Raw genomic sequence first — 10,707 nt, 5'->3', positions numbered from 1 at the left:
CACACTGAGCTACTGCCGCCCTTATAACAAGGTCATTCATTAACATTAACAACATAACATTCATCAGGAACCACACGTGTAGGTTCCTGATGAATGTTACATGAGATGAGACCGTAGGTTAGGTTTTCAAGACTTTTTAAATTACATTACATAAATAAATTGTTTTGGTAATATGTAGAACAAATGTTCCAGGCTCCTGTTTTGTTGTAATACAAGGAGTCTTGTTAACGTGGCCGTTATCAAAAGTATACGTGCTTCCTAAGACTTCAGGCAAGTTTCCAACAACAAGTCTGATACAAAATAAGTATCCTGACGATCCAGTCTGGCGATTACAAGTTAGAGTCACATCTTCTCCAAGACAAACAGTCTTTTTTACAAAGCTTTGGTCATCTGTGCATCCTTAAAGACCAATTGAATACCATATATTATTGACATCAAAGTTACAATAATAAGGTGACAATAATAGAAACAGAAATGAAACTGAATTTTGTGTGCATACTTACACCCAATTGTGAACCTGAGAGATATGCAAAATATAATCAGCATTTTCTGATTATTCCACTTGAGACAGCAGTTGATTCAGATTGTACTGCAGGGTGATTAATCTTAATGTGAGTCTATTAAATGGGAGGAAACAATAGAATGGGAGGGAACAGATTGATTCAAAACAATATGATTGGTCTGCCATCATGTTGGCTTTTTGGTACACCACCAAAGTGGAAATGAACCAACCAAGTCTTTCCAATCTTCAAACATGACAGCACAAGCAGTTTGATTTTAACACTGCTTATCATGAAAACACATGATTCATACACTCAGAAATTTAAGCGGCCTGCAACATCCAAGATGAAGCTGCCACATAGTGCAACACCTGTGACGTTCAAAGATCAAAGTGATCTGTAAATGTGGCGACAAAATATGACTGTGATCAAAGCATTGTTCATAAATTAGTGGTTTGGAGTGAGTAAGTGTGTGGGTGTTACTTTCTTCATAAAGATGCTGTCAAACGCCTCAGACTCATTTTAGTTCATGGGCCGCCAAACCCAACACACTGGCCAGAACCGGCCTATGGGGCTGTATGTTTCACACCTCTGGTACAGCAAACATAATCCTAACTAGGAAAAACAGGTTTCAGTTTAGACTTAACGCAAAATAACATTCATCATGAACCTACACGTGTGCAGTTTACTTCGAACAGGGCCTGATATAATAAAATACATTTTACTTATATACTTACTTTTCATTAATGCAACTTCTTTGGTCAATTTGTTTTGTTTGTTATAGTCAAATATGTAACATTATATTTGTATTTACTATATTTTACCTCTCATATTGACTTGGTAGTTTCTTTCTGTCCTTCCAACTTGGATATCTGTGTATCCTTTTTGTTAACACAAATAGCCCTCTTTCTCTCTCTGTGCCTTTCTCTCTCTCTTTCTCTTAACTCTGCTGCCATCTTCTGGTTTGTCCATTCAATGAGAACAAAGGTAGCAAGTTAGTAACTAATCAAGATGCTTGTTGACTGGTTCAGTTTTTGGTTTGGAACCAAGTGGTTTACCAATATAACTACAGAAATATGTTGTTGGTTCTGGTCTCCCACAACACATCCATGCTAATCTGAATTGTTTAGGGGGGGTCATTAGTATGATGACATAATGAGAACTAAGAGCATAGTTTTTCCTTCACTTGCCTACATTTTGCATATTGCATACTGTTTTGCTGTGGAGGCTGACCCATGGAGGCTTATTTCAGTGTCAGTTTAAGTTTTGATCTTATCTTTCCAAACCCCTGTTGACTCTGGCAGTTCCTTTCTGCCCTTTGCTATCTTTTATAATAATACATCATAGTGCTGCCATCTTTTGGTGCTAAATTAAACAAATACAGAAAGAACACAGCAGGTTAATTCAAATGAAATGTTTATTGATCAAAGGTCAGTTTCAATTCTGGGGAAGCCTTGAACGCAGTGGACTGTAAACATTAACCGCATAATGTTCGGAAAACAAAATAATAAGGCTGTGTCACAGTTCAAGATACGGGCTACAGGACTGATATAAAGGAACTTACCTATTTAAGTTACGTAAGTTAAGTTTACCTTTTTATCTAAGTCTGTTCTATTTCAGCCTTCCCTTACAAGATTGATATATTATAGCATTAAAAAGACTGTTTATATGTGCAACACAGGTCATGTTTACATGCAGAGAGATTAACCCTGTCTCTATCATCGCTTCATTTTCCTGATGACCATCAAACAGGTTGCCAACGTCTGTTTTGAAAAACCACATACATGCTGATCGTATTAGTTATTATTGATTGAATGTCTATAGTGGATTAATTGGCCTAATTTTTTCAGTAGCCTGTACAATCACTCCTACATAAAAAGAAAAGTTTCTGACAATGACCAGTGGTGTTGTAAATATGAATAATGATCTTGTTTCCAATGGTACAACTACAATCAATTATTAATTATTACACATGACTGTATTAAAATACAGACACAACTGTGAGCTGTCAAATGTTTTTTATTTAACAGGAGGCTGGAGTACACAGGTACTGTTTAATCAGTTTTCAAAGTGTACAATATCCCTTTCAAAATGCACAGGAAAGCCTTGTTCACATTTGATTGCAATTCTCCTGGTGTACCGTTGACCACGGTACTGACAGCGGGGTTGTCTTGCATCCTGGTTTCTCAGTTTACAGACTACAATGCTGAAAGGTTGGAGGCTTTTGGTCATGTCACCATATGGCTCTCCTGCACGCTCACAGATGGCTCTAACTAAATTGGTGGTGGCTTGGATGAAGGTGTTGGTCTCTTTACACTCATTGCTGTTGGTTTTGGAGATGCGTCTAGTTCGTATCTCATCGTCACAACGGTCCGCACTCATTGTCCCCTTGATATGCTGCTCTATGAATTTTCTGTAACGCTGAGAGACGTTTGCATCCTGAGAGAGCACGGTTGCACAAAGCAGCAGCAAACAGGCAAATGTTATCCGCATGATTCCCTGGTGAACAAAATGTGGGAAAGTATTGCTGTTAGAGAATTTATGGCTGTGTGTGTCATAACTGAATATTGTTTATATTGTGATCAGCTGGTTGGGTATACAAACATTTTTAGGAATAAAACATGATAATAAATACATATTCATGAACATTAAAGCTTATCATCAGTGTGTCAAATGATATTTTGCCCAACACTTGACAAGAGCTGAGAACAGTTAAATCTATGGACCCCTGAAGTCAAAGGTTAATTGTTTCAAATATTGTGCACACAAGAAAATAATTGACACAAGATTAAAAATATATTTTGGGGACTTGTAGAAATCCATAAAATTATCATAAAATATAAAAATACTGATAAAGTAATAATAATAATAATCATAATCATAATCATAAATTCAGATTTTTTTAATCTGTGAGGAGAAAATGCAACACAGCTAGTGAAGAGCATATTTACCTGTATCATGAACACAGAGACGATGACTTCTGTGTAAACTGCTGACTCATTTATAGAATTTGTTTTGAACTTTGATCTCTTGTCCTGGCAACACAGGGGGAAGGCCATTCACATTGTAAGCTTGTTATATTGGCCAGAGGGAAAAGTCTTTTTACTGTTTGAGAAAAAATCTGAACAAGAATGTTCTCAACCATGTCTGTCAAACCTGCACACACAACACAACATCACAAGCAGATGATCCAAATAAACCCAGATCCCAGATCTCTTAATAACAATAATGATGTAAGTATGAAAAGCAACATTTTAACTTATGAGCTTAATGTCACTTAACGATGAACAATTTTTAAAACTCTGTTGTATTTCCAAGATATCTGAATACCATTTTGTGCTGCGATGCCCTTCATAACGGTCTAAAAAAAGAAAAAATCCTTGAATTTGTTTAATTGGTGTGCATTTTGATGCCCTCTTACTCAGTTATGGTATATATTATAAATATATTTACTTTTGCTGATGCAGAATGCAGAATTAATATAATAAACTGGGGTTTCTTTTGCAGTCAGTGACATTAAGGTTGTACACCTTTTATCTGTTACCTATGTGAATTACTTTCTGGCCTTCCAGCTTTGATTCTCTAGTCCTCTTCACTTCTCTTTAACACTACTGCCATCTTTTGGTGGGAAGCAGATTGTTTATTAATTCAATAAATGAGTATAAAGCCAACAGGTCAGATTAGTATGTTATTTATTTCTAGGATCATTAATGTGCATATTAGACTGGAATGTTGGCATTTGTTGCTTGTGTGACTTTGTTACTATTTTAGTGGTTTTGGTCTTTTATCTTGTTTTTATGAGCTAACTTTGTATGATTGTGTTCTTTCTGGCCCCCAAACATAAAAAGGGTACAAACCTTTGCCAATGTATTTTGTTTCTACAGTGATGCTTGCACTGTGTTACAATGGAAAATGCCTATGTTTCTGCTTAGGGGATTTCACAAAATTAAAGTGACTTCTTTATCCCATACTGTATGGGATAAGTATGTATGGGCCATACATGTCCTGATTATATATTCTAAAAATGATCTGATGGCATAAGATTCAAACAAACAAACAAACAAATAACAGACAAGTGTCAATTATGTAAAACTCTATGTGTTGTTTTCACCCATTGATTCCCCTGGTAGGATCTGTTAAAGGTTCACCACCAGATGGCGCTCTAGTATTCTTAAACTACAATGGGCATCATAAAAAAAAACATACTGAACACAGGGAAGCATAAACTCAAATAATCAAAAACTGGTTAGTCTAGTCATGTAGCTCTTATTTTTTGCACCTCTATCCTCATGATGCACTTGTGTATATGAAGAATTAGCCTTTGACCAAAATGGCCTGCCACAGCCTTTGTCTGTCAGCGCAGCTGCTGCATGTGGCTTTGCTGGTTGTTTCCAGGCAAGTGTGCAAATTACCTTTGCACAGTGTTGTAACAAGAGCGAAAGAACTACGTTGACTGATGCAAACCTTTCCTAAGTATAGTATATTTCAATGTTTTGTAAAGATATTTGTACAGCATAAAAATCCCACTATATGCTTCCATTAGCGTTTTTATGCAGACAATATTCAAATCACCAAATAATGGCAGCAGAAATGTTTTTTTCCTGATTAAAATTAAACATCAGGGAGAAATAAAGGATCTGACATTTGTTAATGACAAGTGGCAGGTGACTGTAAATTTCTCCCCTGTGAGATGGAGAATAAAAAGCAACTAAATGGATCATCTTGGACCTAGAAGAGTTCCAGATGCTGATAAGTTTGAAGGAGGAATTCTACCTGAGTACAGTACCACTGATGAGCATACAGCAACAAGGAACCAAGATTACAAATCCTCTTGAAATACTGGGACAAGAAATAGCATTCTAGATTCATTTGTTTGATGGCTGTGTAAGGCTTTCTTTCAGAGAGCTTCATGCATCACCATTTTGTAAACACCTTGTCCACAACCACAACCTGAGAACTTATCTCTAACCTTTATTTGTTTTTCTAACCTTCAACATACTGTGGTATTCATCTCAAGCCTGTTCTGAGTAATTAGTGTAGGTGTTTGGTCAGGGGCTGAGAAATGGGCAGCCACAGCTTTTGTTCTGTGTAAGAAGAGTGTATGACTCTGTTAGTTTCCCAGGCTGTTGTGCATATCACAGTGCTGCAAGACTACACAGATTACACATTGATGATCATATTTACATTGTTTTTGAATGATACAACAATGCTTATAACTGACTTAACTATGACTTTTCTATTGTCTCGGACTTGTCTTGGACTTTATATATAATATTCATCAGATATTGTAGTTGGTCTCAACTGAGTCTAGCAATATATATATATATATATATTTTTTTTTTTCTGAAGTAACTTCCTCCTTCAAAATAAAAGCATTGATAAATACCGTACAACACCGCTCTCAGGCTATATGCTGTTTTGTATTTAGGGAGTGTTGAGTATGATATCAAGTGAAACTGCTATATTTGAATTAAATAATATGGCCTAATTTGTTGTTTCGTTGCATTTGCTTTTTGATCATTACAAAAAAATAGTGAAAAATAAACACTTTAAAATAGAAGATATGCTGTCGCTCTAGCAACACAAAAATTATTAACTGGTATAAGTAAGTTGTCTTGAAGGGGATTGTTTTTTTTTTCTGTCGTGGTCGTGAATTTGTCTCCCTCATTTGGACTTGAACTTGTCTTGGACTTCTGAGAATGAAGAATCTCAGAAACAATAGTTCTGTATTATAATTAATAAATAAATCTGTAATATAATAAACACACCCTAGAAAGTTCAGTGAGCACTCTGTAGGAGTGGTTGCATGCTTTCCTGTTTGTAACCACCTTATACTATCTTAAGTCCAGGGGAGTGTATATATTCATGTAATAGATAACACTAATAGGATAATAGTTTAGTGACACTTCAGTAAAGTCCAATGCTGTTTGGGACATCATCTAAAAACTTCCATTTAAGGTTCATTGTTAAACTTTGGGAGTAAGAGTTGTCAAAACAATCCTCAAGGTTCATTTACTAACTGTTCTGGAGGTTTCAATCGAATACCTGACCAATCATACAGTAACCATTATTAATAGATATTATTTCTAATGGTATCCAAAACAACTCTGTTGATTATTGTTTGAGGTTATATTATAAAACATACACAAATGTCAAACTGTCAAAAGCATTTTATTTAAGAAACAAGTGAAGTACATTAGCTGTTCAATCAGTTGTCACAGTAACCAATGTCTCCATCATAGTGCACAGGAAATCCTTTTTCACATTTGATCAGAATTTTTTTATTGTTGAGTTTCTCACCATGGTACTGACACTTGGCACGCTTGCCCTGCTGTTTTTTAAGGTTGCAGACAACAATGTCAAAGCCTCTATTGCTTTTGGTCATTTTACCAACTTTCTCTCCTTTTTTACAGACATATTTCACATCTTCGGCGCTCGCTAGGATGAATGTATTGATCTTCTTACACATGCTTTTCTTGATGTTGATTTTTCTTGCTTTCATCTCTTCATCACAGCTTCTTGCATCCATATTCTCATTGATGTGCTGGTTTATGAACTTCTTGTAACGCTGGTTGATTTTTGTATCCCGAGTGAGCACAGTGGCAGTGAGCAGCACCAGCAACAAACAGACAACCTGGATCCTCATGATTCCCTGTTAAAGAAAAGGCAGGAAAAATAAATTTTACGACATTGGTGGTAGATAGTAGCATGGGCCTACGGCTGGCAATGTTGGTCTGTCGATCCACCACTTGGGTCCATACTGAAATATCTCACTGATTAATAAATGGATTGCCATGCAATCTGGTACGGAGATTCGTGACCCCCTGACCCTTCTCTTGTGCCATCATCAAGTCGAACATCGATGTATCCAATACTTTGTTTATGACGAGCTTTCAACAATGATACTGTACTCTTTATTTAGTGCTAATTAGCAAATGTTACTAAGATGGTTACAATAATAAACATTATATCATGCTTAAATTTAAATTTAACTCTAAGAGCTGCTGTGGCCAAGTCATACTGCCCTTCAAAGCCTGGCCTGCAAGAAGCTCTGAGTGCAGTGACTGGATATTGTCTATACTGCAGTTTGCTGATTCACACGTTTACAAGTAAAGCTGGCCTGTAAAAAAAACATTTTAAATGTTTAATGTTATTAGGGCAGTTATGAGTCAACCAAACAATACTGCGGCCAGGGTTGACTAGTGACACTAATAGAAATACAGCAAAATAATTTTTTTTTTAAAAAGCTACGTTAAAAAATGTTAAATAATGACGATTTGCAAACAGTTTCAAAGCAAAAAAACACAACCACAAGGTAAAAGGCCTGTGTTAATACTTACTGACACTGTGATATTGAAGAGTGAGTAAAATCAGATGGAAACCCTCTGACAGTAGAAATGTGATGCTTTTTTTCTTCTTTATGTAGTAGTCCTTCCTGCTGACAGAAACATAGTATTTGTTATTCTGCAGTTTACAGTAACTGTCAATATAAAGTGTTATAAAGTGTGTATTTACCTGTATCACAGACACTGCTCAGTGACGCTTAAGTGTCTGAAAACTGTTGAATCTTTTATAGTTTGGTTTCTTGCCGTGTGAATTCTCCTCCCTCACATGTTCTATACACCATCCAATCATACATGACCACAACCCTAGTCTAACATTTACCTCATTCTGTCTGCATACACTAATGCTGAAAATCTTTGCTGCAACACCACAAGCCACTTTAAGCATATGTAACTCCCTTCACTTCCCCTACTGCTTCATCTATTAGAATTTAAATATCATTTTTTAAGATGAAAAATGTCCTCAATTAAATGCTGTGTAATAAATCCCACTGAACCAATATATCTTTCAAAAACTGTTGCATCTGAAGTGTCAAATTACTTGTGGTACATTCTGCCCACAGGCTAGAGGTTGTATCTCTTTTGACACTGCTGCCATCTTTTGGTAAGACACAGTTGGTTTTACACATTAACAAATAAAGGATGAAGTCTCCAACCATTTGTTAACTAGCTCAGATTTTAGTAATATTAGTAGTATGGCTCTAAAGATGACAACATCGTTCTGTTCGTCAGCCTACCACTTTGGTCCAGACTGAAATAGCTCATCAGCTATTAAATTAATTGTCACGAAATGTAATCCAGACATTCTGAGTGCCAAGAAGATGAATAATAGAACTAACTTTGGTGATCATCTGGTTTCTTTACCACCAGTAGGTCAACGTTTTCACTTCACTCAACATCTACAGGATTGGGACAAACTTTTGTACAGACATTCATGGTTGATTAATTTAGGACATGATTAAGTCTCACATTTTAGTGATCCCCTGACCTTTCATTTAATGTGGAGTTGTTTGCCATTGGCTCTCTGCATATGATTTGTTGCAGTCCTCATCTTTTGTGATTGGCCACAGGACGAAGCCTGGCAGTCCACAAGGAACTCTGTGTGTCTTAGAAAACATATAATATTCAGTGCATAATTGGTATAACATAGCTTATTGTGTCCTTTGCTAGCAAATAAGATATCTGACTGCAACATAGCTAGATTAGTTAAATGACGTTAGCCACCTGGCTATCATGTCTTTATAGAGCTGGAGCATGCAGTGACTACTGGAATGCATATGGCATGGAAAACCATTTCTTTATGGACTTTGCTTTGACATGTTAAAACAGGAAAGGGTCTTACTAGGGTTGCATTAAATGGTAAAAACATCATATTGCAATTACTGTGACAGATATTATTATATGATTCACGTTTAGTGTGAATGATCATTTTTGCATCACAAATTTTATTTTAAATAAAAAAAATATTAAAATAATTTTGATGTGAAATGTTTTATGGTCTTTAACAAACAAACATGTTTTCCTACGTTGTGAGAACATGATTTATAGGTCATGGCATTTCTGCAGTGCTACAGTACTTCATTATAATGCTGTTGTTTTGTTCGAGTAATTGTGCCACCCTAGGTCTTACCAAAAGTTGAAAGCACACTTTTTAAAACATCACTGTAAGCTGTAGGATTATGATTTCCTGTCAATGGAACTAAAGGGCCAAATCCAAATCATGGAGAGGGGTGTCCCCATACTTTTGGACATATTGGGTAGATCAGTGTAGAACTTTGGAAAACACCTACTTACTGTACATTATCACAAGACATTTCCTATTGTTGTTCAGACACACACACACACACACACATCATTAGCATCTCTCACATTTAATTTGTCTCCACTGAACGGCTCTGTGTGTAGGTCTTTAGCTGTTCTTAATGACTGTGTATGTGTCTCATTAAGGAGCATTTTCACACCTGATGATGACATCTCAACCTCTGATGTATCATTGCAATCAGAGGTGTAAAGAAAATACGAGCTACAAAACAAACACATGATGCAAGAATTGCTTAAGAGACCAATAATCCATCAAAGGTAAACACAGATTTTGTTTTAGTTGCAATGACCTGTAAATTCATGGTATCTAGCCACACAGATAGTTTTGATCTGGTTTGCTCAAGTTTTGAGATATCAGCCTGATACAATAGCAATGAATGTGTATAGAGAGTGAATTTCTAAATAGTCTACAGATCTGGACAGCCATTAAATGGTTCCTAATATTGCATAATTGATGACAATGACAACACTTAACTTTTAATATTTGTTTTGGGTTTAACTGTTTTTAATTGATAGTGTCAGCTGAAGAGTGACAAAAAAAGAGAAAGGGGATGACACGCAGCAAAGGACCAAAGGTTGGAGTTGAGACCATGTCCACTGCAGCAAGGGCTCAGCCTCGTTAAGTGGGGCGGCAGCTCTACCAGGTGAGCTATCAGGGCAACCTGAGCTGATGAAGTTTACAGTAAAATGTAATTTCTTTCGAACAAAACCTAGCGAGTCGACAACATCGCTAACAGCCAAACATCTAGCAAGTGCAACAACACAGGACATAGCAAGCCAGCTTATATTACAATATTAATATAACAAGAAGGCCAGCCTGTCGTCTATTTGCAGCCAGAAACTGCAGCTTTTGTTTTGTTTAGAGAAAGTATGTCTAGACTAATATTAAATTCCAGACCGCGCCAACTCATACAACAAAAGTGATGAGTTTGTCATAATGTTAGGCCTACATCAATTTGCTGTCAAAATTTCTCATTAAGGGGTGCCCAGTTAGCTCAGTGGGTAGAGCTGGCGACCCATGTACTGAGGCTGAGTCCTTGCTG

At 36.4% G+C, this 10,707-nt stretch overlaps 2 protein-coding genes across 2 annotated transcripts; both read right to left on the bottom strand.

The window, feature by feature from the left end:
• Positions 1-2,499: 2,499 nt before the first annotated feature.
• LOC118333838 (ribonuclease-like 3) lies at positions 2,500-3,487 on the bottom strand. The gene is made up of 2 exons (XM_035669635.1): positions 3,452-3,487; positions 2,500-2,999 (listed from the first exon to the last, which is right to left on the bottom strand). The coding sequence occupies exons 1-2, from the start codon at positions 3,458-3,460 to the stop codon at positions 2,559-2,561; spliced, it is 450 nt and encodes a 149-aa protein (XP_035525528.1). The 5' UTR covers positions 3,461-3,487; the 3' UTR covers positions 2,500-2,558.
• A 3,221-nt stretch (positions 3,488-6,708) lies between these two features.
• On the bottom strand, positions 6,709-7,146 carry LOC118333949 (ribonuclease-like 3). Its single transcript, XM_035669771.1, has one exon. The coding sequence runs from the start codon at positions 7,144-7,146 to the stop codon at positions 6,709-6,711; it is 438 nt and encodes a 145-aa protein (XP_035525664.1).
• Between the last annotated feature and the right edge of the window lie 3,561 nt (positions 7,147-10,707).

This window comes from Morone saxatilis, unplaced genomic scaffold (genome assembly GCF_004916995.1).
Source record: "Morone saxatilis isolate NCDOM2014 unplaced genomic scaffold, NCSU_SB_2.0 Contig22, whole genome shotgun sequence".
Lineage (NCBI taxonomy): Eukaryota > Metazoa > Chordata > Actinopteri > Moronidae > Morone > Morone saxatilis.
This window is presented reverse-complemented; position numbering and strand designations above follow the sequence as displayed.